Here is a 25,187-nt window from a genome sequence, read left to right as displayed (position 1 = left end):
AAACACTGTAATATTAATCCTGCTGCCCTCTTTCCCTGCCTCACCCTCAGGGGAGTGAGTGAGTCATTCTAGCCCCGTCTGTGATCTTAGCTCTGCCTTTCTGCTTTCATTTAGTATTTCCTTAGCGTTCTTTCTGTCAAAGCATTTGTAATACACAGTAGTCACCAGGCTCTTTTTTTTTTTTGTATTCTCCTCAAAAGAGGGCATTGAGGCTCCATGGCCAGACGGTCACCTGGGCTCCAGCCAGCTAGTGACCAGGAGCCTTAGGCAGGCCCAGGCCAAACTTCCTGGGCCAGCCTTAGAAACCAAAGGGTTTGCCTCCAATGTGGCACCCTGAAGGGTCCGCCCCGGAGATGCAGTTTCTGGGGCGGTCCAGAGAAGGGCTGGGGCCTGGGGTCTTGAATAAGGTGGTTGTTTGGTGGCCTGAAGCCGCGACAGTCCCTGGCATCCACCCACCACAGTTGTCATGTCTCCCCAGAGCCCTGTGTGCTGGGAAAACCCAGCCCCATGCTACTGAAAACAACAAAATGTTCCTAGGTTATTTATAAACGGAACCTGGGCTGGGCTGACATGTATGGTTGCTGACTTTCTCCAAGGAACTCAACGGGCTGGAAATGGGGGACAGGGCTGCTGCTCACCTTGGAGAGGTCCGCGTGTCCGGGAAGGAGCTCCCCCAGGCTCCGCGTGGGCCCAGCGGTTGGGCGCCTCCCTTTTCTTGGAATGCCTGCGTTGTGGAAACGGCCTCCTTTCCCACTGGTATTCTGAGTAAGGCCGCTTCTGCTCCATGGGGAAGTTTCATAAAACGTGAATGAGCTGCTCATTTCGGTTTTGGTTTCTGCTTGTTTTCACTTTCCGTCTGCCTGCCTGGGGCCCAGGCGAGAGCCGGGAAGGGCTCCCTGTCTTCTCTGAGATGATGGCCAGTCCTGGTTCCTCCCATCATCTTCAGATTTGCAGACACACCTGCAACCCCGGGGCCTGGGACACAGCGGTGGCTCTGCAGGGGCTGCGCTCAGCCACCAGCAAGGTATCTCCTGCTGCCTCCTTCCCTCAACACAGCCCGCTCAGTCCTGAAACGGCCTGGTGTCAAGAAGTGTCTACTTCTACTCTGACTCACAGGGGGTGGCATGGATTGCGGTCAACTCAATGGCAATTTTTTTTTTTCTTTTAAGGAAAAGTGTTTACAAGGCACCAAAGAAAATTAAAAAAAAAAAAAAAAAAAGATGGAGTTTTTCTCCAAATATGGCAGAAGAGCTGAGCTGAGAAAAACCAAAACACCAGCTTGTCACTGAGATGAAGACTGCTTGATTCTTTCCACTGAGAAAATTCACACGTGTGCCGTTGAGTTGGCTGCAACTCAGAAACCCTACAGGACAGAGTAGCCCTGCCCCAGAGGGTTTCTAGCTTGTCATCTTCAGAGAGCAGATGGCCAGGTTTTGTCTTCATGGCGCTCCTGGTGAGTTCAAACCGCCGACCTTTAGGTTAGCAGCTGAGCACTGTCGCACAGGGCCTACTCTTGAGTCTCAGTGCAGCTTTTTGTACTAGCAGTCATGGGGAACAGATCTCAGCAACAGGTCAGTTTTATCAAAGCGAGCTGAGCCCTTCGGCATGCCGGGGTTTCTGGAAAGCGTGAGACGATGAGCCAGTTCCGCTCAAGTGGATTCCGACCCACAGCGCCCCTAGTGGACAGAGTGGAACTACCCCCTGGGGTTTCCGAGACTGTAAATCTTTACGGAAACAGACTACCATCTTTCTCCCAAGGAGTGGCTGGTTCGAACCTCAGTGAGCAAATGCCTGGGCCCCTGGCATGCTAAGTAACATGCCTGCCATCAGCCGTCAGCCGTCAGCCGTCAGCCGTCAGCCGTCAGCCGGGTGGGACAGGAAGCTGGGCCTCCAGCCCCTGAGCAGTGCTAACCGTCTGAACCCACCAGGTCGGGCTGTGCACAGGCAGAGGAGGAGGGTTGCCCGAGCCCAGGCCGGTGGGCACTGGCCTGCAGCAGCACTGCTTATGGGCTGTGTGCCCTGCCACTGGGGGACCATGTGGACACGGCCACACAAGGTGCTGCACAGAGCTGAAGGGTCTAAGCACCCTGGGTACAAACTAGGCCACCCCCCGGCCACTGCGGCCTCCAAACGTGTGTCCCAGTCCCCTGTGGCCTCGGCTTCATCTTGTAGGGGCTGCTGGGGCAGAAGCTGCAGCTGAGCTCAGGGTGTAGGGTTTGTCCCCCAATCCTGAGACCGCAGCACTATGCAGGCCCTACCTCAGGCCCCAGGCCTTTGCTATGGACGGTGGCTGAGTGGCAACTCCAAGGAAGTGGCTTGGTATTGGCAGGTGGGAATTCTGCCTTCTGCCACAATGCCATCAGGGGTCCCTGGCGGCATCCCAGGGTCCCCCTTACCCTGCACAGACTGACATGGTGGGTGTAACCCTGTTAAACGGCATCGAGACATTGGATCTTCTCGTCTAACTTCACAAGATGCAGGAGGATCCAGATCAGGAGCCCAAGGCTGATGCCTGTGGCGAGGCCAGACTTACGTCCTCTTTCCAACCTTTGTATCAGTTCTGACACCAGATGTCCCTCCCATGGCACTGTCTGCTTCTCTGCTGGGTTTGATCATTTCAGCGGCCACACAGAACTCACAATTATGGGGCCTGTTAGGGAAGTAACTCATTACAGGTCAGGATCAGAAACGATCAGGATATAATTCTTCAATCAGGGCAGCCCCTTGTCAGCTGTGCCCAGTCAGGCCTCTCTCTCTCTCCGGCCCTGAACCCTTGGCCCTGCCTCTGCCCTTCTCAGACAAGTGTTACAAAGCTCTTTAAGTCCACGACAAGGGCCTGGAGACACCCCACTCTGCCAGGAAGCCTCGTACCCAAAGGTGCTTAGCCCTGTCATTCTGTCTCACTCTGTGGGCTGGTGTGTTACACTGGGTCCTCTAGAGAAACAAAACCAGTAAAGCTTATATGTATAGAAAAAGGGAAATTTATCTTAGGAAAATGGCTCATACACTTATAGAAGCTGGCAAGTTCCAAGTTCTTGGATCAAGCATCAAGCTGGAGGCTTTTCCCAACTCACACAGCTGCAGGGGCTGACGAGCTCAAGGTTAGCAGGCAGTTTACTGGCTGTTGACTCCAATGAATGACAAAGCCAAGATCTCCAGGCCGAATGGTGGATTGTTCACTCACCGACAGTTGTAGGCAGCACAACAGAATCCCAATCCACAGAACAGTGTCTCTTTCCCAGGATGTCCATAAATATACTGGAAGTAGGCCACACCCCTAGGGAAACTCCCTTTCAACAGATTGGCTGCTCAAAACATATACATGTGATCCCATCATTGGAACAACCCACATCACAATTGCTTAAACCACACAGAATTGTGGTCCAGCCAGGTTGACACACAGCTCAGCCATCACAGCCGGGAAGCCCACTGCACCATCTCAGGCTTCTCTTGGTTTTGCTGCCTCTGTACCTCTGCCACCACTTCTGGTTCTCTTGTGCTCTCTCGGTGTTACAGCTCTCTGTCTCCTGGGTCTAGGAGGTTCTCTGCACAGGGACCTGGATCCAAAGGACATGCTCCACTCCTAGCTCTTCTTTCTTGGTAGTAGTGAGGTCCCTTCTCTGCTCTGCAATCGGCTCTCTTTTTAAGCCTAACAGGAGGCAAACCTGATCAATCTCCTCATTAGGGTTCCATACACCTTATTTGCATAGTCCCACCCCTGCAGGGTTCCATGCACCTTATTTACATTGTCAGCAAGCCGTCCAATGCTCTTGTGGGCCACAAGCACCTCGTTTGCATAGCCCCACCCAATCATTTTGTGCATGTTATAAGACCATAGCAAGAAAGGCCATAATAAAGAGATTCACTGCACCACAAACCCTAGGGTCCCTCACCAAACCCTGATGTCTCAGCCTGAGAGGACAAATGAGGTGTGTGGATCTTGCTGCCTGAGTGAACATGGCCTCCGGCCCTCCCTGTGTACCCCAGGCCACTGCCCCTTCTAGTTCCCTCTAGGCATTTTGGGGGGCTGTGGAGGTGTGTCTCCCACACACATCTGCTTTGATGGCCCCCCATTCACCATAGCCTCTCCTCCCACATCCCCCGTGGTGGAGGGCTGCCCTGAGCCTGACCATGGGCCTTGCAGGCTAGGGGCTGGACAGTGATTCTGTCCCCAGCCTGGTGTCAAACTCACCTACCAGACCACAGAGTACAGTCTCTCTTTAGTGAGCCAGCTCCCCTGGCCCCTGGCCCAGCCACTTAGGCCACCCCTCACTGGGGCTCAGACATCGTGCCCAAGGCCACCCTCTGGTCCCCTCCTCAAACGGAACACCTCCCTCCTTTCAGCCGAATCCCAGGCTCATGCAGCTTGCTTTGTGCGGGGTGGTCCTTGCTGTGGCCCCAGCTTACCTGCTCTGCTGACAGTTGGTCTCTCCTCCCTGCTGGGCCAGCTGGAACCCGGCCAACCTGCCTCTTTCTCATCCTGCTCTTTCATGTGGGCAAAGGTCATGGGTCATCTTACAGGGGGCGGGAACTCGGGGAGATGAGAAGGCCAGAGCCCTCCACTGAGGTCCTGTGTCTGCACACCTGCTCCCCAAGGCAGATGCCAGTGCTTTCCTGAGGGCAATCCTGTGATGGGTCAAACCTCCACCCTGCCCACTCAGCCTGCCCCCTGCCCCTGGGCTCCAAGACCTCTCCCAGAAGCACCTCACTTCCCTTTGGCAACTGTGGTGGGCAGTCCTCTAAGATGTCCCCGAGATCCCCCACCCATGATGTACAAGCCTGCATAATCTCTGGAACTGTGAATGTGGTGTTTTCACTCCTGTGATGGGATGTGTAGTTGGCTTCAGACAGGAGATTATCTGGGTGGGCCTGACCTAATCACATGAGACCTGTGAAAGCAGACAGGTTCCTTTAGCCTGTTGCACAAAAGGGAAGTCAGAGATTCAAAGCATGAGAGGCTTTGACACACTGCTGCTGGCCTGAGTAGGAAGGGGGCCTACATGTGGCAAGGAATGTGAGTGGCCTCTAGGAGCTGACAGGAGCGGCCCCCAGCTGACAGCCAGCAAGGAAATGGTACAAGAGCCACAAGGAACTGAATTCTGACCACAAGAACGAGTTTGCAAGAACACCCACTCCTCACTTATCAACACGGTTAGGTTCCAGAGACCAGGCCATTGTGCAGATGGTGTGAGGTGAAAATGGAGGATGACCACATCAGATCACAAAAGTGAGTGTGTTGGTACATAACTGCCAAATTACATCTTAGATAACTGCCAAACCGCTGAGACTCATGGCCCAGCCACGTTGACACGTCACCTTACCCATCGCAGCCAGCGTTACTGCCACTTCACTCGTCAGTGTTTGTTACTATACGAGGTCAGTACACAAAGTAGTCAGATGATAGATTGATTTTTACTGTCGTAAAAGTGGAATGTTGGTTAAGGAGATAGTTGGTGAGTGAGGCGTAGGCGTAGACTCTTCCCTGGAACCTCCAGACGAGAACTCAGTCCAGTTGACACCTCGCCTTCACTCTTTGAGACACAGCCATGCCGTTCCCAGACCACAGAACCGTCAGCTAGTAAGTGGGTTTTCTTTTAAGCCACTAAGTTTGTGGTCATCTTTTATGTGACGATAGGAGGCTGGTATAGCAGTACCTGCCTCTTCGTACTCGCAGCCATTAGCTGGGAGGCTGGAGAAGAAAATGGAAAGGACCAAAGATGATCACGGTGTGCTGGTCACCAGGGAAGCAGATTTCAGAACTAAGGACAATGTGACCTGCTTCACACACCACACACGCACACACACACATACATACACTGGTTTTCCACCGGGTGTGACTTTGCTCCCTAGGGGACTATTCTGGTTCCCTAGTGCTGCTCTGACAGGAATATACCACAAATGGATGGCCTTAACAAACAGGAGTCTATTCTTACAATTTGGAGGCTTTAAGTCCAAGTTCAAAGGGCCAGGCTCTAGGGGCTGGGTGAAAGCCCCTCAACCTTGGGTTTCAGCTTTGCCTCCTGATCCCGGCCCACTGGAGCTAGAGGCGTTTCTTCACTCAGACAGCTGCTGGCTGCTGAGGCTGAGAAGCCCAAGGTTGACAAGTAAAAAGGCACAGTCTCAATGTTACCACACCACCTGGCAGGCCGTTAATTTAAGTCCATTGTAAGTCCCAAGGTCGTCAGAGCATAGCAGACTGCTGAGCAACGACACAGCTACATGCAGGGTCCAAACGTGCCGTAGGCTAGAGACCAGTCTCAAAGCTTCTCCTTAAATACAGGAAGCAGACCACATTCCCAAAGGCAGCTACTCAGCTGCTTGTGGTAGATCCCACCATGGAGTTGATTGCCAGTCTCATCATGGGGAATAACTACCACCAGCTGCCCAGCCACTCCACCAGGCCCAGCCAAGTTGACACCCAAATAGAACCACCACAGGGACATAGGCAATGTCTGTGGACATTTTTGGTTGTTACAACTTGGAGGTTGCTACTGGCCATCCTACAACACAACAAAGAATTATCTGACCCCAAATGTCAATGGGGAAAGGGAGGGTGAGAAACTAGTCAGTCACACACGCACAATTAAGAGGCAGTATAGCTTAAGGACACGGGAGAAAGATGTGGCCGTCTGCTCCCATAAATATTACCACCTTGGAAACCCTCTGGAGCAGTTCTCCTCTGTCCTATAGGGTTGCTACGAGTGGGAATCGACTCCCCGGTAATGGAGTGATACGTAGTCAAGGTCATGTGTCAACCTGGCTGGGCCATGGCTCTGAGTGGCTGGGCAGCTGAATGTGGTTGTTCCCCATGATGAGACCGTAATCACCTCCATGGTGGGATCTGCTGTGAGCACCTGGTCAGTTGAAGGGGTGCTGCCCTCGGGGTGTGACCTGCTTCCAGTATCTATGGAGAAGCTGTTTGAGGAAGGTCTCTAGCTTGTGGCACATCTGGACCCTGCATCTGGCTGAGCCTCAGCCTGCCTCGTTGCCTGCCGATCTCAGGATTCTGCCATTTTTCCTGTTGATCTTGGGTTTGTCAGCCTCAGCAGCCAGCAGCTGCACTGGTCAGAAAAAGCCTCCGGCTCCAGTGGGCCTGGTGTAAGAGGCAGAGCTGAAGCCAAGGTCGAGGGCCCGCCCCCAGCCCCTAGAGCCAGCACTCTGACTTCTCGCCTCCTGAACCGTAAGAGACCAAGTTCCTGTTCATTAAGCCATCCACTGGCGGCATGCCTGTTACGGCAGCCCTGCCAACCCAAACAGTGGGGTTTGGTAGCATAGGACCAAGCAGCTGTGCAGGTTCAGGTCCCACCGGCCGTGTGATCTTTAGCAAGTGGCCAGGGCCTCTGTGGACAGCTCTACAATGTGGCTGACAGAGCACCTGCTCACAGATGAGCTGAGCTGATGGACAGCACAGTCGGTCTACTCAAGCAATTACAGCAACATGTCCGTGGTGACCACCGTCCCTGGGCCATGGGAGCTGGGAACCTTATTTACTTTTCCACTTTGTCCCAATTTTATATGATGGACATCTTTGACTTCCTTCATCGAGGAGAAATGGAGAAATAAAAAGATAAGGGACATTCTACAAAGCTTCCGGCCTGTCCTTGGGAAAAGTCCCAAGGTCCTGAAAGACAAGGAAAGGCTGTGCATGGTTCTGGATTAAAGGGAGATGGAAGAGACAGCCACCGGCGAAGCGGGATGCTGGCTGACTGGGGCGCTCGGTGAAACTTGAGAGTGGACTGTGTATTACAGACCGGCATTGCATCACTGCTGCCAGGCCTAGATGTGGTAAATTTCTGGTTGTGTAAGACTTGTCATTTTCCTGAGGAGATAGATGTTGAAACACTCCAGGGTGAAGGGACGTGACCTCTGTAACTCAGCCTCAAAGAGTTCAGAAACCAGAACAAAACAACATGTGTGTTGTTAGGTGCTGTCAAGTTGACTTTAACCCACAGCAACCCCCAGTGACATAGTGGAGCTGCTCCAAAGCGTTTTCCAGGCTGTAATCTTTACGCCAGCCCATTGCCCGGTCTTCCCCCTTGGAGCCCCGGGTGGGTTTGAATCACCAAACTTCTGGTTAGTAGCCAAGCCCTTAACCGTCGCACCACTGGGCTCCTAAAACAATCTGTATGTGTGTCTATGTGGGAGGGAAAGCCAGTGGCAGAGTGCTAACTCCCGGTGAATCCAGGTGCAGGATATATGGATGTCCACTTTATTTTTCTTGCAGCTTTTCTAAAGCTTTGATAATTGTCAAAGCCAAAGCCGAAAAAGGCAACCCTCCTTCGGGGGCCCTGCAGCCTGGTCCTCCGGTCTGACACCTCCTGCGGTGGCCCAGCAGGCGCCTCTGGGAGGAGCGTGTTTCACACACGCTCAGCACCTGTGAAGGACCCCACTCTGCACTGATAGCCTGCAGTACTGGAGGCACTGGCCCTATGGCAGGTGGGGGCCACAGCTCCCTCCTGGGCTGCGTGGAGGTCCCTGCGGGCCCAGGGTCCAGGCCCGCAGGGGCTCTGGGGGGCTGCTCAGAGCAGGCCTCTGGAAGGCTGGGGCAGGATGCCGCCAGCCACAGACCATCCCAGGAGGGACGTGGGTGGGGCGCCCCCTGGTGGAGGCCGCCGGGAGTGAGGCTCGAGGAACCGCAAGCTGTTCTAAGCTCACAGTCCGCGCCCCCCCTTCTGCTCCCATCCTTATCGTTCCTTTCTCCAATGCTCCCTGCCGGCTCCTGGGCCTCACCTTAGCAGGAAGTGAGCTCAGACTTGCCTCTCCCAGAGGGCCTGGCCTGGCCGAGGCCCCCAGCTCCCACCACTGTCCTTTCTGTGACGCTGGGACACAATTTACACTGGGTGCTTGGTCAGCACTGGGGATTCACAGGTGTGAGGAAGAGGACGGTGATGATGTTGGACAAGGATGGCGCCTGAGGGCCTCCCCCCTGCCGCCACCGGGCTGGCCGCTCACGGCCTGTGAGGCATCTTCCCTTGGCCTGTGGCTGGTCCTTCCCTGAGCGCCATCAAGCATTTACTCTGTGCCAGTCAGTGGCCACTGCTCCCAGGGGTACACAGCCTGGTGATGACGTGTTCTGGGCGTCTGAGTGGTGCACTGGTTAAAGCGTTCGGCTGCTAACCAAAAGATCGTCAGTTTGAACCCACCAGCCACTCCTCAGGAGAAAGATGAGGCAGTCTGTGACCATAAAGATAGACAGCCTTGGAAACCCTATGGGGCAGTTCTATTCTGTCTTCTAGTTAGAAACCCTGTGGAGCAGTTCCACTCTGTCCTCTAGAGGCGCTGTGAGTCGGAATCAACTCCCCTGCAGTGGGTGTGGTTTGGGCTTTGCTTCTGTGAAGACTGACAGCCTTGGAGACCCTGTGGTGCAGTCCCACTCTGTCCTCTAGGGGCGCTGTGAGTCAGAATCGACTCCAGGCAAAGGTTTTTTTTTTTTTTGGAACTGGGTTTGCAGAGCAGCATGGGAGCCAGTGAGTCGCCACCCGGCAGGAGGCAAGGCAAGCTGACGCGGCTGCCAGGGGCAGGTGTCCTGGAGGGAAGGAGTTTGCCAGGCTGAGCAGGCGCGGTGTTGACTCTAGGCTGGGGAAGATTGGCATAGGCCCAAGGCCAGTGGAGGTCAAGGAGCTGGGTCAGAGGGGACTGGGTCTTCTTCAGTTCTTGCTGTGTGTTATGGAATCGATTTTGACTCTTAGCAACCTCGTAGCACAGAGTAGAACTTCCCCATGGGGTTTCCTAGGCTGGTATCTGAGCAGACTGCCAGGTCTTCCTCCCACCGGGCAGCTGGCGGGTTCAAACCACTGACATCTTGGTTAGCAGCTGAGTGGCTAAACCGTGTGCCACAAGGCTCCTTCTTTATGCCTTGGTAGGGACATAATCTCCAAGAGCCATTAGAGGCCTCTGTGGGACCAGAGATGATGGAGAAAGAAATCCAGGGCACGGGATGGCTCCCCCTCTCCCCTCTGGGCCTGCAGCCTGACAGCGGGGCACAGGGCTCTGAGAGGGCCGGGGGCCGGGCCCCACCATGCAACCAGCACAGGTCTTCAGCTCTTCCTATGCCGGCAGGCACGGTGCCAGGGACACTGAGTAAGTCATGGACTTTGCTCTCAAGGAGTCTGGGACCAGCCCGAGGATAAGATAAACTGGAAGGCTGGACAGCCTCCACAGAATGAGATAAGGGTGGTGGGCGGGGCCCACAGCGAGCTGATGGGCCTCATGGGAGGGGTGTATGGAGGGGCGCCTGAGCTCAGCCCAGGGAGCAGCCCGGACAGTGAGTAAGGAAAGCTTTGCTTGGGATGACAGTGTTGTGGGGGCTGGAGCAGGGAGCTGGATGCAGGTAGGCCACATAGGGTTCCTCGGAGGGAGAAGTCAACTTGCTGTGTGACTTTAGCAAGATGCTCACCCTCTCTGAGCTGGGTCCTTGTCTCCCACACGGGCTCCCTCACTGACCCTGCAAGGTGGTGGGAGGATTCGTGGTGACGTATGTGGGTGCCCAGCGCACAGAAAGGGGTCAAGGAGAGTCCCTGCTGTGAAGCAATTTGGGCTTTATTCCTAAGTCTGTTTTCAATTTTCATTAAGCAGCAATGTTTTCATTTAGATGGAAGTTCTGCCAAGAGCCCACTGCGTGAAAGGCCGGCACTAGAGAGACTGCTGAGGAAGGCTAAGGGGATGGGGGTCATAGTCTTGTCCACTTGCTGCCCCCAGCATCAGAGGTGGCCCTGGGACTCCCTTGGGAATCCTGGGGGCTGGGAGACCCACTCCGCATGGCTGGGCCAGGGGAGCCCAGAGAACAGAGAAGGGAAGGCTGGCTCCAGGAGCCTGTCCTCTGGGGTACAGCACAAAGTCTGGGACCCAGAGCATTCAGTCCCTCAGCCACACTGGCCATCGGGGAGCTCCTTCAGTGTGCCACGACCTTCAAGATCCATCTAGCAGACCTTTACCGAGCACGGCCCTTGGCTCAGCCTGGGCTGGGACTGAGCTCTGAGGGGTGGAGAATGGAAACACCAGGAGAAGTAGTAATGTCGGGGTACAGTGCTGGAGGGACCTCGGGCTGCTGGGGTGCCCACGAGGGCACCGAGGGTCAAATGGGCTTCAAGAAGGCTTCCTGGAGGTGGCAATGCTTGAGCAGTTTGCAAGCGTTAGTATTGAGTGAGCCGGGCAAAAAAGCAGGGAAGGGTGTTCCAGGCAGAGGGAACAGTGTGGGCAAAGCACAGAGGCACGCCACCCACCATAGCAGTTGAGTCTCACCAGAGAGAAGATGGAAAGGGGGGAATGAGATGGGACAGAGTTGGGGCTTGGGGTGCTGCCCCAGGGCAACGAGGTCTGGGCAGCCTGCCAGACACCCCCAGCCAGCCCTGCCCCTGTCCCCGCAGGTCCTGGCGGCTGTCATTGAGGCGAACATACCTGTGACCTATGGAATTGGCAGCCAGAGGGGAGCCAGGGGCACTGGCTGTCAATTCATAGGTCAGAGCCCTGTACACTCGGTCCTGGCAGCCAGCCACCATCTGCCATCCATCCTGGGCCCTGCGGTCTGTGGCCACCTCTCCTCCTCCGGGGGTCCTGGCCCCCACCCCAGATAACAGCAGCCCCACTGGAAACAGTGAGCACTTCCACATGGAGTTGCTGTTACAGGGGGTGGGAGCCCCTTGGAGGCCTGGGCCCTGCCCACCTGGCTGCTCTCCTTGGGCAGGGGTCCGGGAAGCACCCTACACCCACCCACCTGAGTCCCCGGCCCCCGTGCCCCAGGTGTATGGTCTTTTTACCAAGGCTCTTCCTATCTGGGGCCCACACCCGACACCTCTGATGCCAACACTCCTTCCCCGGGCGAAGTCCAGGCTCAACCCCAAATCTGCCCCATAAAGCCGGGAGTGGCCCCGATTTACAATTCCCAGCAGCCTTTGGCCACTCCAGGGCCCCCACGCCCTCTCCCCACACCCCTTCCTATCCTTCTTTCTTTCCCAGCCACTGTGGGGGCCCCGTCTTGGCGTTAGCCTCCACCCTCTGCCCTCTGCCCAGCCCTCTCCTGCAGCAGCAGAGGCACAGTGGGGCCGGCAGCGCCTGTCGGAATGTTGAACTTCATGGTGATGCCCGTGAGGAGCTGGAGATGCTACTGAGAGGAGGAGGAGGAGGAGGAGGGGACAGAGAAAGAGGGGCAGTGCAGCAGAGAGAGTCAGAAAGAGGGGACAGAAAGGAAGAGAGAAAACGAGGGAGGGAGGAGTTTGAAAGGCTGAGGCTGAGAACCAACCGGCTGGCTGAATGTTAGTCCCGGGCTGCAAGCATCCACCCATCTGGAGAGGGCCCTGGGAGCCGGGTGACTTTCAGCAAGTACCTTAACCTCTCTGAGCCACCACAGCTTCCTTATATTAATCAGGGTTGGGAGGATAGCTAGCCTGCCATCAAGCCTTGGCCCGGGCTCCAGGGATCAAACCTCTCTCCTGCAAAGCATGGCTCCCTCCCCAGACAGGCTCAAGGCAGGGCTCAGGGTTGGCCAGTGATAGGCTCAAGTGCCAGTCCTGTCCCAGGCCCGGCAGGCATTTTGAGGACCCCACAGCTTCTGCAGAAGGAACTGGGACTGTGAGCCTCTAGAACGGAGTTAGGCTAGGCCCCCTTTCCCAGCAGCGGAACCAGGCCCAGAGAGAGAAAGCAGGCCGCCCAGGTTCACAGAGCAAAGTGCTCGCTCTGGGCAGCCCTGGCAGGCCCCTTCGGTGGGAGGGGGAGCCCCAGCTGCGAGCAAAGACGCCAAAGCTGTTGAACACCCCACAGTGTAAGCCCAGCACTCCGTCCCACCTCGGCCAGGACAAGACCTGTCTAGGGTCCAAGTGGCCCGGCCTGGCAGTGCTGGCTGCTGTGGGCCCCTCTGGACACAGCTGCAAACAGGCCCAGCGTAGGACTTGGCCAGCGTCATCAGTGATCACCCTGTTCCCCTCCTCTTCCTCAGAAGGGCTGGTGACCTTGGGGAATGCTAGTTGGGGCTCCTGGGCTCAGGGTTGAGGAGCTGCAGGGCCTTGCTGCAGGAAAGGCTCTTACCTGGGGCCTGGCCGGTCCTCGGGGCAAGAGGAGGAAGTGGGCCGCCCTGGGCCCAGCGGCCTTTTGAGCCGTTAGCCCAGCCCCTGTCGGTTGTTAATGATTACCTCCTCTCAGTCAATACGGGTCACAAGTGGGGTCGAAGAGCAGAAACTCTGGACTGTGCCCGGCAGGGTGGGGCAGGTTCCAGGAAGTGTCAACCGGGTCCCATCTCCCCTTCTGGGGGCATCAGGACACAGCCTGGCCTCCTTCTGAGCCCCACCCTGTAAGGTGGGGACGGCAGTTAAATGCCTGAGGTTCGCACTGGCCTGGGCTTCTGCAGGGTTCACGTGGTGTGAGATCTCCCCCACTGCAGGGGGTACAGGGGTCCTTGGGGCAGGGGGCTCTGCTGCTACCGAGAGGTCTGCACACAACCCAGCAAGGCCAGGGGTCACCTCAACTCAAGCCTCAGTTTCCCCACCCACCCACTCACCGCAGTGAGGTGCTTCTGGGGAGGGGTGGGGAGGACATAAGGGGCAGATCTTGTCCCTAGAACCAAACAATGTGTGTGTGTGTGTGGGGGGGAGTGGGCAACGGCCATTTATGTGCCACTGCGACAGCCAGGACTCCTTCCAAAAGACAGCACTGTTCCCCTCCCCCCTCCAGTGGCCCAGAGCTGGGACATGGTAGAGTAGGATCTGTTGTCAGGGGTCCTGGCCACCTGCTATGGATGGAGTAGAGTCTTCCAGGGCTCAGCCTTCCAGGAGCCACCTCAGGTGACCCTCTGGTCGCTGGTTAGTGGGGCAGGGTCAACGGGGGACCCAAGGCTCGGAGACCCCACAGCACAGCATCCCCTCAGCACCCCAGGGAAGGCTGGACCCAGGGACCCGACAGGGACAGAGCCAGGGCGGCCGCCCCTGGGAGGGTATGGAGGAGCCACGGGCAGGCACGGGAAGTGGGTCCAGGTCTCACCCTGCCCTGCCCTGCCCTGCTGGGTGAAACGGGAGGGTGTGGCGCCCCCTAGTGGGGAGATGGGAGGTGCCAGGGTCAGGCTGAAGCTGGGCCAACAGGGCTGCGCAGGCCCACGGGACCATGGGTTGGCGGTGGGCACAGTTTATTCCACTTCATGCAGACACGGTGACCCACTCACTCAAGGAGCTTAAAAATAATACACTGAGCCACGTCCGTCCCCCACCTCCCCCCAGCACACAGAGAGACACTTGGCTGCGTGGGGTCGGGTCTGAGAGTCCGAGGGTCCGGGAGCCTCTGTCAGGAGGACAAGGCAGCAGCGTGGGTCCAGGTGGTGGTGAGGGAGCGTGTCCGTTCTCCCCGAGGAAAAGTGCAGAGATGGGCCAGGGCCCCAGGGCGGGGAGACCCGCCTCACAGCGATTGGCACCGGCCGGCAGACGTCCTGCTGGCGGCCATCCCCTGAAGCGCCGGCCCAGCCATGGCCTCACTCCTCTGGCGGCAGGAAGGAGCTGGCCGGCCGGGTCGGCTGGGCAGTGGCTCTCGGGTCCCCAGGCCCTGTGCTCAGTCCTGGGCTTCCTCCGAACGCCACTTGAGAGCGTGGTCCTTGTGGGCGTCGGGGAGGATCTGATTACGCATGCCCCCGAGCAGGTTGGACGTGGCCTCCGTGGCCAGGATGAGCGGCTTCACCACTGTGGGGGGCAGCTGGCGGATCACGCCTCCCACGGCGCCCGTCAGCCCCTTCTGTTCATGGCCACGAGACGCCACGTCGCAGATGGTCTGAGCCGTGTCCAGGATGCCCTGTGTGGGGGTCAGAGGTCAGTACCCGGTCTGAGCGAGGGGCTGGGGGCGGAGCCAGGGGCGGGGCCTCATTACCTCTCGGACCGTGTCATAGGCCTTGGCCACACCCTCCCGGAGGTCTGCGGGCTGCTGGCCCTTGCGCAGCCTTCGTGCACAGCGCCTGTCCTGCAGGGAGCGCGATATGGGCGCCGCGGGGGACAAGATGTCGTACACCGTCTCAGCTGTGGCCTGGGGGGTACAAGGAGAACCAGGTGAGGGGAGCCCGTCTGGGCAGACCCTAGACCGTCCCTCAGTTCATCCAGAGCCTTCTGCCCCGGCTCAGCCCCCACCCACCCACTCTGCCTCCCCTTCCAAGGTTCTGCCCCTGGGATCAGGGATTTCTGACTCCTGAGCAGACTTTCAGAACCACCTGTGAGGGGAACAAGGTTCAGAAGGCACTAGAGGCTGAAGGTGCCTGGACCGAGGACCCCTCTTCCTGCTGAGCGCCCCATCCTGTCCCCCATGCAGACCTACACGGTGCCTGAGCCCATCACCACCAGGACCCGCTCCTCCCCGCCCCCAGGGCAGTTCCAACAGAGACCTGGGTCCCCCTCAGCCCAGGGATCCCCAGCATGTCATCACACCTGTGTCTTATGCTCCTCTGTCCTAGCTGCCCCCACACCATTCACCCAGGGGCTCCCCACGTGGCTCCCACAGCCCAGCTTCATACATTGGGGTTCCTCTGCACCCACCTCTCTGGTGACCCTGCACTCCACCCCCTCCCTGACTTGAGGTCCCAGATGCTCTGCTGTCCGTCTGCACACCCCCCATCTGCTCTGAGCACCCAGCGCACATCCAGAAGGCTGGGAGTCATCCATCCTTCGGGACTTAGGACAGGGTCCCCCACCCCTAAAGGCCTCCCCACAGCACCACCTCTTCAATGGCATTTATCACATAGAACTCCAGCTGCTCATGTGATGGGGTCCCCTACAACACCTTGGGGACCCCTGTGGGCCTCAAGGAACAGGGTCAGTCCCAGGGCCTGTTTCTTTGTCTGGAGTCATTCCACGGGGAGCTACGTGGGCCTTGAAGGCCCAGACCAGCAGGGCACTCACCCTCCCACACCAGGGGCCCTGTGGGCCTCGGGAGCTTGGACCTGTGGCCTGGCCTAGCTCTGGGACCCCACACGGGCTGCCTGTGCTCTCCCCACTGACTTTCTCTGTAAAACGAGGCCATAGTGCTCCTGCTCAGCACCGCTGTGGAGCAGGGCGGCCCGGCCCGGCCCAGCGAGCACCCACCTGGATGGCCTGCACTAAGCGGTTGCTGAGCTCCAGGGCGGCGGAGGCAGTGGAGGAGCCGAAGGAGGCGGCCCCCCGCTGCAACCCCCGAATGAGGCGCCCGTCCTTGCGGTACTGCTCGATGGGCAGCCACACCAGGTCCCGGAAGCCTTGGACTGGCAGAGAAGGGACTTCAGAGATGGTCTGTCCCCAGCCTGCAGCAGGAGCCCCACGTGCTCCCTGCAACAGTTTCTAGGCCACCCAAAAGCTGCAGTGGTTTCCAGAGCCCCTGACACTCACAGAGCTGGACGACTGAGTGCATGGGGCCCACGCCCCCGAGCAGCCCAGGCAGCTGGTTCTTACGGATGTCCTGTAACCATTCGTTGAGGGCATAGCCCAGCACCTTGTCCACACCCAGGAGCCTGGACGAAAGGACAAGGGAGATAACCACAAGATAACTGACTACCCAGTGTGCTTTGTGGCAAATGCTATGGGTCCCCACCCAGACCCTATAGCTCCCCCTGGCCCATGTGAAAGGACGATGGTGTCCATCTACTGAAGCCCCACGAGGGTGGTGACTTGGCCAAGGCCACATGGCCAGTCAGGAACACCCCAAAGGGAGGCCGGGGCCGTGAGGGGAGGCTGGGCCGCTGGGAGGGGGCTCACCCATGCCGGCAGCAGAGCCGTTTCAGCTTTAGCTCGGAGCAGTTGAGCTGGGCCAGGCCGATGAGGAGGCCAGCAAACGTGCCCTGGGGGAGGAGAGGGGCAGGTTGGCATGATGGGGGAGCTGGGCACGGGGACCTCCCAGCCCACAGGGAGAGGATGGAGGCAGGTTCAGTGGCCGCCACACCTGGGAAGACCAGCCCCATTCAGGGCTTTCCAGGGATCCCGAGAGGGCCTGGCCCACACGGCCACCCTGCCTGGCGGCTCCACTCACCACCTGATCCAGGGCGACGTGCTTTCCGTGGTAATCCAGCCAGATGGGGACCTCAGACGTGAAGCGGAACTCCCTGGTGGAGCAGAGGGGTCTGGGTCGCTGGCACAGCCCCCGCCCCCCAGCGCGGCCCTCGGTCCTTGGGCCCTACCTGAAGTAGATGGGTTGCTGCTCTGACGGGGAGGCCCTTCGGCTGCCACCCGCAGTCTCTTGTGGACCAGTCACCGCTGCGCCCTTGGGCTGCCCATCCTGCGGGCTGCTGGGCCGGACGCAGGCCTCAGGGTGAGCTGCGGGGAGGTCACAGACCAGAGGTGGGACCACAGATGCATGGCAGCCCAGGCTGGGCAGGGGGCAGGAGGCCTGGGCCCTCCCTTCCCGGGCAGCTGCTCACCCTCGGCCGGAATCATGGGGTTGATGCCAGCCGCCAGGTTAGTGAAGAAGTCCTTGAGGAAGAAGAGGGCGTCCTGCCGGGGAGGGAGCGGACAGCTGAGGCGCAGGCCCGGAGCTGGGGGTGCCCTGGGGCTCTGCCCGCCCCACCCGGCTCACCTGGTCGATGTTGAGGCGCAGGGGCATCAGCGAGACCCGCAGGCAGCACTCGGGGCTCCCCAGGCTGGTCGTGGGGGCCACGTGCAGTGCTTTGATGGTGAGCTGGGGGCACAGGGCATGCTCTGGGTGTCTGGGTCCCGCTCTGGCCCTGCCGTAGCAGGGTACCCACCCCGCCGTCCTCCTCCCAGCTCAGGCCCAGGAGCAGCCCGGGGTGCGTGTCGTGGGTCCCGTACCATGTTGGAGTGGGCGCGCCGCGGCATGCGCTCGCTCGTGTGCAGGTACAGGAACTTGTTGATCTGGGAGGACGCCAGGCGGTCGCGTACCTCCAGCTCCTGTACAATGAACACCTGGCGGGACAGCGGCTGCTCCTCCAGCCCCAGGCTGGGCGCCGCCTCCGTGGGGTACACCTCGTGCTGGAAGCTCACCTGGGGGGCACGGAGCCCTGAGCTGGGGGAGGGTGGATGGGGGGTGGGGGGCTGGGGCGAGGAGAAGGGGCCCGGGGGCAGCCTGGACACCTGGAGGAGTGTGTGTGTGAAGGTCTGAGCCAGGGCAGCTGAAGCTGAGGCCGAGGGGGTAGCCTGACCCTTGACCTGGGCGCCTCCCCATCTGAGCCCCCAGGACAGCCCGAGTGCCCTCAGTCTCGTGCCGCAGCCCTCTGCCTGTTGCGGACCTGTCTCAGCTCCCTGAACGCAGCCCTCGCTCCGGGCCGCCGCCCTGCGGCTCCCTCTCCTCCACAGGTGGCTCTCCCAGCTCGTGTGGGACCCAAAGAGCATTAATCTCAGCTCCCAACAGCTGTGCACCGTCACCACCTCCTGAGCAGCCGGCAAACGGGCGCCCAGCACCCAGCAGGGTGCCCAATCCCTGCCTGCTCATGTCTCAGGTGGAAACCTGAGTGTCACTCTGGGCCACTCAACTCTCAGACTCCTGCCCACTGTCACAGTGTCCAGAACCTGACCACCCCCACACTCTACAGCCACACCTGTGACAACCAGTGGGGTCCCGTGAGAACCCAGGTCACATCGTATCTCGTCTGTCCTTCTAAGGACTCTCCAGGCTCCGACCTCACCGTGACTGGCCAGGCCAGCCGTCCAAGGCCGCCACACCCCTCTCCCCTCTCCCCTCTCCCCTTCTGGGCTGCCGCGCTCGCTCATCTCCGGCCCTGCCGGCTCCCTGCTGTCCCTGACCGGCCACGCTCTTCCCTCACTTATTGCCTGGGTCCCTCCACAACAGCAACAGGGAGGCAAACACGGCTCTATCAGGCCTGGTGCGTGGGTGCTGCCGGCTCTGTAACTCGTGCCGACTTAGCGAGCCAACGCGGCCGCAGTGAGCTCCGAGGAGTGACGTGTCGGCTTCCCCGTCCCCGCCGCCCGCCGGCTCACCTTGCTAAGCTGGATCTCCATGAGTACGTGGTGCTGCCGCCCACTGCCCCCCTGCGTGCGCCACGAGTTCTGGGGCCGGTTGGAGCCGGAGCAGCGGGAAGGAGAGCTCCTAGGGCCCGAGAGGCCGACTTTCGTCCTAGGAAGGTGGACCGGGCACAAGCTGACACAGAGCCACCCCTGCTCTCCTTTCAGGAACTCCCTCGGCTCAGCCCAGGAAGGTGGGTGGGGCAAGGACACTCGAGGAACCTGAGCTGGTGAAGGATGGATCTGGTGCCAGGTGACCCAGGCCCCCATCTCCGTGTGGGCGGGGCTCTGCCACCTGCTGCTACCTGCACTGCCTGCTCCTCACCTGTGGGCAGGGTGGGGGCTGAAGTCTCGGCCACCGTACAGGTGCCAGACCAGGGAGACCTCGCGAAGCACCACGCGGCTGCTGGGCACTGGGAAGTGGGCGGGCGCCCGCAGCAGGTCCGTGCTGCCCAGCGGCCGGGAGAAGTGCCCGTCCTGCACGACGATGGGGTCTGGATGCAGCTGTGTCACCACGGGCTCCCCGTCTCGGGGCTGTTGGTGGGGGGGTGAATGAGCAGTGGGGTGCACACAGTCCCGGCCCTGCCCTCTCTCTTTCCCCCAGTTTCTGACGTAAGATGGCCCTCCTGGGCTGGCATCTCTAGAGCCGGGTCTGAGTGGCTGGCCAGGAGGGTCTCTGTGGCCTTATTCCTGCCCAGCCTGGCTCTCTGGGACGCAGCTCTTACTGGCAGAGTTCAGACTGTCCCCGCTGGCCCCTGACACCGGAGGTCAGAGGTCAGCCCTCAAAGCCAAAGAGCTCTCCTCACCTGCTGCCCTGCCCCCGCCCCAGTCCACCACATCCCTCTGCCCTACCTTCCCTCCTCCTCACCCTGCTGCCCCTGCCCCCTCCCCAGGGAGGCCCTCCTCCCCTCCCCAGGGAGGCCCTCCTCCCCTGGAAATCCAAACACCCTTCAAAGCTCAAGGTCAGGGCTGCCTCCCCAGGGAGGCCCTCCTAGCCCCACGGGACCCAGCACAGCCTCCCTGAGGATGGTGAAGGCCTGCTGTCTGTCTCGCTCACGGCGAGAGCCCTTTAAAGGCTGGGCCACTCCTTTAGCGGCTCAGCACAGGAGCCACTCCACGTGAGCCTCTGTCCTGCCCACTGCCTCTGGCTTCTCCCTCCCTGCCTCCACACACCGGGATGCCCAGGCCGGGAGCATCAAGGATGCAGAATTCGTCACTGTCCAGGGTGTCCCCGTCCGTCTCCTCTTCCTTGTCATCTTCCTTGTCCTCCGACCCCAAACTGCCACCAGAGGCCCCGGTGGACGGCGACGGGGGCGGGGCCCCGCTCCGCTCACCTGGGAACAGGTAGACCGACACAGGCGAGGCCTGAGGGAGGGTGCCGCCTGTGGGGGAGAGAGGCCAGTGTTGGGGTGCGGGCAGCACGCAGTCTTCCCGTGCCTGCTGGTCCCCAAGCCCCCTGCTGCCCACCTGCCGGCTGGGCCAGCTCCCGCAGGCTGCGCCCGCTGTCCAGGAGGGCATCGGCCAGGTCCCGCTGGTTGATGAGGGCTGTCTCCACGGGGGGACAGGAGGGCAGGGAGGCAGGGCTCTCAGAGAGCTGGGCCAGGCGGGAAGGAGAGAGCAGTGAGTGGCCCGAGGCAGGGACAGGCCCCCCCCGGGGCTCCCCAACCTCAGCCCTGGGGTCCATGGCAGGGGAGGGGGCCTGGCCGAGCTCTGGTAGCCTGTGTGGCCAGGCCTCACCTGTACCTTCTGGCCGGCGATCTCCGTGGGGCTGGGGGGCCGGGGTGGGGGGTGCAGGTCGCCCACACTCGTTACGTACTGCAGCAGGTTGATCAGAAGGGCACAGGAGTCGGCACAGCTGTGCAGATGCACCACGTTGCTGGAGCACCGTATCTCGAACAGCGGCTGGCTCTGGGGGGTGGCGGGTGGGGCGTCAGCACGGGAGCCACCCCACGGGTCCGTCCCCCGCGCTCCGGGCCGGGCCTTCCCCCCCAGAACCTAGCTGTCCTCCCAGGTGCTCCTGCTCCCTCTGCCTCATGCACACAGGGGCGCAGACTGCGGCTGGAGAGGGAACGGGAGGTGGCCCAGGGCTGCCTGAGGAAGCAGGTGGCACTCCAGGTGGAGGGCTCCCTCCCCACAGCCTGCTGTCCTCATTTCACAGGGGTCTGACTCCTGGGGTCCTGCTCTGTCCCTGGCTGCAGCCGCCCTCTGTGATGGGGCTCAGACCCATTCATTCGTTCACTCATTCACTCAGCAAACATACAGGGACACCCTTGGCGGCCCGTCCCGGGAGAGGTAATAACTGATGCCCAGGAAGGGAAGGCGGGCCCTAGAGGAGAAGGTGTGCAGGGTGAGGAGGGCTGTCCCTGAAAGCTCCCTGGGCTCTGGGGACTCGGGGACAGGCCACACTCACCAGTTTACCCTCAGTGTTCCCCTTCCAGGTTTTGATCACGAGCTCCAGGAGGTCAACATCCAGGACGCAGATGTAATCTGGGGCAGAAAGAAGGCAAGCGGGCGTTCCAGTGGCCTCCTCACACCCGGCCTCTGCCCGCCACCCAAGGGACAGTCCTGGGGTTTAGCCAAGTATGCCCCTCCTGGGTGCACACGCGTGGGGCGCGGGGAGGGAGCCCCGGCTGGGCCCTGCACACCTCGCCGTAGATCCAGGGTCTCCATCTCACACTTGTCGGACAGGTACAAGGCGGAGTCGTCCAGAATGAACCTGGTAGGGAGCAGGGCTGAGAAGGGCCCAGAGCCGCAAAGCGCTGAAGCACCCAGAGCCAGGCAGAGCTGGCAAGGGACCCCGAGGGGTCCCCAGCCCACAAGACACTGGATTGGTCCTCCCAGCGAACTCTGGAGGGGCTGGGCCGACCCCGTCTCGGCTTCCGTCCTGCCCGCTGCCTGCGTGCGGCCCAGCCCGCACCGTCCCCTCCTCAACATTCTTACCTGTACAATGGGGAGCATGGGTCCCGTGTCCCAAACACAGGCCCATCAACAGTTAGCGCTTACTAAGTGCACGTGGGCGTGGTGTGGGGCAGCACTGAGAACTCCCACAAGTATTTCCCGCTCCACCTCACCTGGGCCCCATACCCAGCCCGGGAGGGACGCGTCCTTTTAACCCTACAGCTGTCCTCACTTGATCAGTAACATACCTCGAACGTCTTCAAGACATTTTAGAAAACAGCAATGAGAAAGAAGGTTAAAATCACTCGTGACCCCTGACCCCTAATCCTGAGAAAATGATCCTTTTCTACAAAGAAAAGCCTTTTCTGTAGTTTTTCACTAAATACCATGTGATGGTGTTTGCCCTCGTTTTCAGCCCTAGCAGTTACGTGGTTTCCCACCCCCTGAGCAGCTGCAATTCAGTCGTTTTTAAGGAGCCCTCGTGACACAATGGCTAAGTGCTCCCCTGCTAACCAAAAGGTTGGTGGTTCAAACCCACCAGCCACTCTGCAGGAGAAAGACATGGCGGTCTGCCCCAGCCCATAGCATCTCTGTGAGTTGGCACTGACTCTACAACAGTGGGCTTTGCTTGAGGTTGTTTCTAAGTTATGACCATTCCAAGTCATGCCACCAGAACCAGCCACTACCGAGTGTGTCAGAGTAGAACTGGGCCCCGGGGGTTTTCGACGGCTGATCCCTCAGAAGCGGAAAGCCAGGCCTTTCTTCTGGGGTGCCCCTCAGCAGCCAAGCGGATCACCTTGTGCATCCCCCAAGGACTCCAAATTATACCACGGAGGCATTGTCTGCCACCTCTCTCCTCCTCGTCTCCCTAGGACAGCCCCAGAAAAGGGCCAGCAGGTCAGAGACAGCACCAACTCTTCTGGCTCTGTTCCCAAGCTTCTAGCTCCTTCCAGGAAGGTGGAGGCAATTTGTGCTCCTGGGGAGTGGCCACTACCCAGATGGCAGAAGGCCCAGGGGTATGGTGGCGAGGCAGCGTGCTGGGTAGAGCACGGGGACAGCCTGCCTACCTGAGCAGGAAGGTGGAGGTGTCCATGATGATGTTGCTGGACAGACTGAAGGTCTCGGCAGTGATGAGGACACGCACAGGGAGGTAGAGAGGCCTGGGGGTCACGCTCGGGTTGGAGCAGGCTCCTTATAGCCGAGAGCCTGCCCCCAGCCCCCGGCCCACCCGACCTGGGTACCTGTAGTCCACGGCGCACGAGAACAGATGTGTGTGCAGAACTGTGATGACTGTTGGGGGCAGGTAGCCGAGCACTGGGTCATCCAGCACTTCCAGGAACTCCAGTAGCTTTGGGGGCCGGAGCAGGAGGCATGGGGACGAGGCAGGCTCTTCCCCTCCTGACACCCACCCACCACAGCCCAGCTCGGGCTCCCCTTGCCACACAGCAACACAGCCCCCTCACACCCCTGCCCAGGGCGCTACCCTCATGGTGGCCTCCTCCCAGCCAGAAGACCCACCTGGCCACAGGCCCCACCAGTGTGCTCACCTGGGAGTGCCAGCTCTGCTCAGGCAGGGCCATGCAGTGACGCAGGGTGGCTCTGTGGAATCGCAGTGTCACCAGGAATTCCTGGGGGGTGGGGGGACACCCAGTCAGGGCGATGAGAATGCAGCCCTGCCATGCTCCAGGGAGGCGGTCACCCCTGCTGAGTGCGTGGCCAGTGAGTACCTTGACGTTCTTATGAGGGTCCAGGTGGATGCGGACAGCGGCGGACAGCATGTGGGGAGCCCGGCCCTGGCCCTTGCGGCTCGAGGCACCCCGCTCAGCCACCCCTTCCTCCGAGGGGTAGATGGTTGGGGACAGTTGGGCTGGAGGCGTGAAGCTTGGAAGCTCCAGGTGAGTGGGCAGTAGGCAGTCATCCATGACCGCTGTGGAGGGGACTGGGTGAGTCCCCGCCGGGATGGCCGGCTCCACCCTCCAGGGACACCTCCCTCCCCCCGCCCCGCCCCGGGACCCTTAGCCCCCAGCCCTCACACCTCGGTGGTAGAGGTTGGCCTTCTCAGCCTCCAGGCAGAAGTAGCCGAGCCCTGGCTGGCCGAGGTGCTGGGAGACGCTGAACAGAGTGCAGTGTTCCACGTCCAGCAGCAGCTCCCCGTGCACACCCTCCAGCCGCTGCCCACCCTCGCCCTGTGGACAGAGCACCGGGCCGACACTCAGGCCGTGAGGGGCTTCGTGGAACCCTGGCCCGATGCAGTCAGCTCCAGTGCCCACCCTCCGTGGGATGCCCCGGGCAGCACCTGCCTCTTGCCAAGAGGGCGGACGACCACCTGCCCCCTAGGGACCAGGGCATGCTGATTCCAGCCCCAGGGCTGACAATTGCTGACAGCAAGTGATTAGTGGATGATGGGTGCAAGGGGACGTGTGGGCCAGAGAAGGAAGCCCAGCCTGCCTAGGCCTGTGTTCCCACCTTCCCCCGGGGGGCTGCTCACAGTCAGTGGGGGTGCTGAGGTAGGGCCCCCTGCCCCGGGAGGCAGGCCCAGGTGTCTGTCGCAGGCACGCGCACCTTGGTCTCACAGAAGGCAGTGACCCGGCCCTTCAGCACTGTCACCAGCGTGGAGAAGGTACTCTGGGAGTGTGGGCTCGGGGGCTTGGGTGGGGAGGGCTGGGGGGCGCCCGATGCACCCACTGAGAAGAAGCGGGTGTCCTCATCCTCGGAGTCTGAGTCTGGCGGGGAGATGAAGGCAGTGGAGTCGGAGCAAGATCCGGGGATCCCTGGGCACTGAGCCCCCAGCCCCACCCTGGCAGCCCCATACCCAGCTTGAAGGCTGACTTGCACATCTTGAAGGGGCCTTGGAAGCCAGGAAAGTGCGTGGAGGGGCCGGGCGTGGGGAGCAGGTCGGCGGGTTCCCACATGAGCAGGTCATTGTTAATCCTAAGACAGGAGGGGGTGGAGATGAGAAAGGCCAGGGACCCGCCCTGCCTGTGCCCCCCCGCAGCACGCACCCTGTGTCCCCACCTGTTATAGATGCTCTCATAGACCTCCTTGCTGGGCAGGAAGACGTGGGCGCTGGGCAGGGTCACTTCCAGGCTGCAGCGGGACAGTGCCAGCGTCCGGTTCTGGAATGCCCTCATCTCCTCAGGGTCTCCAGGAATCACCATCTGGACAAGGGGCGAGGGGCAGAACCTTAGTGGGAAGCGACAGACAGCCCAGGCTCGCGTCCCGCCCCTCCCACGCCGGACATGTACCAGCCACGTCCCACACAGCGTTGACTGTTGGGAAGCGACGGACAGCTAGCCCAGGCTCGCGTCCCGCCCCTCCCGTGCCGGACGTGTACCAGCCACGTACCGATGGACAGCCCAGGCTCGCGTCCCGCCCCTCCCGTGCCGG

The 25,187-nt window shown here is 60.2% G+C and overlaps 1 protein-coding gene across 1 annotated transcript in view; it reads right to left on the bottom strand.

Moving 5' to 3' along the window:
• Nucleotides 1–14,526: 14,526 nt before the first annotated feature.
• Nucleotides 14,527–25,187, bottom strand: part of ATG2A (autophagy related 2A) — an 18,329-nt gene continuing 7,668 nt past the window's right edge. The window contains exons 17-41 of the mRNA XM_042781540.1: nucleotides 24,816–24,958; nucleotides 24,613–24,731; nucleotides 24,363–24,523; nucleotides 23,836–23,986; nucleotides 23,528–23,727; nucleotides 23,348–23,428; nucleotides 23,042–23,148; nucleotides 22,868–22,960; nucleotides 21,548–21,618; nucleotides 21,313–21,389; nucleotides 20,640–20,810; nucleotides 20,370–20,496; nucleotides 20,076–20,284; nucleotides 19,228–19,436; nucleotides 18,879–19,014; nucleotides 17,733–17,924; nucleotides 17,500–17,601; nucleotides 17,345–17,417; nucleotides 17,105–17,240; nucleotides 16,957–17,029; nucleotides 16,686–16,768; nucleotides 16,320–16,441; nucleotides 16,041–16,195; nucleotides 14,839–14,991; nucleotides 14,527–14,763 (exon numbers count right to left, since the gene is read on the bottom strand). Coding sequence (XP_042637474.1) covers nucleotides 14,527–14,763; nucleotides 14,839–14,991; nucleotides 16,041–16,195; nucleotides 16,320–16,441; nucleotides 16,686–16,768; nucleotides 16,957–17,029; nucleotides 17,105–17,240; nucleotides 17,345–17,417; nucleotides 17,500–17,601; nucleotides 17,733–17,924; nucleotides 18,879–19,014; nucleotides 19,228–19,436; nucleotides 20,076–20,284; nucleotides 20,370–20,496; nucleotides 20,640–20,810; nucleotides 21,313–21,389; nucleotides 21,548–21,618; nucleotides 22,868–22,960; nucleotides 23,042–23,148; nucleotides 23,348–23,428; nucleotides 23,528–23,727; nucleotides 23,836–23,986; nucleotides 24,363–24,523; nucleotides 24,613–24,731; nucleotides 24,816–24,958 — 3,381 coding nt within the window. The remainder of the gene's footprint in view (nucleotides 14,764–14,838; nucleotides 14,992–16,040; nucleotides 16,196–16,319; nucleotides 16,442–16,685; nucleotides 16,769–16,956; nucleotides 17,030–17,104; nucleotides 17,241–17,344; nucleotides 17,418–17,499; nucleotides 17,602–17,732; nucleotides 17,925–18,878; nucleotides 19,015–19,227; nucleotides 19,437–20,075; nucleotides 20,285–20,369; nucleotides 20,497–20,639; nucleotides 20,811–21,312; nucleotides 21,390–21,547; nucleotides 21,619–22,867; nucleotides 22,961–23,041; nucleotides 23,149–23,347; nucleotides 23,429–23,527; nucleotides 23,728–23,835; nucleotides 23,987–24,362; nucleotides 24,524–24,612; nucleotides 24,732–24,815; nucleotides 24,959–25,187) is intronic.

Source organism: Orycteropus afer, unplaced genomic scaffold (genome assembly GCF_000298275.1).
Source record: "Orycteropus afer afer isolate SDZICR_OR568_19922 unplaced genomic scaffold, OryAfe1.0 scaffold00130, whole genome shotgun sequence".
NCBI lineage: Eukaryota > Metazoa > Chordata > Mammalia > Tubulidentata > Orycteropodidae > Orycteropus > Orycteropus afer.
The sequence above is the reverse complement of the archived record's forward strand: the minus strand, read 5'-3'. Positions and strand labels throughout refer to the sequence as shown.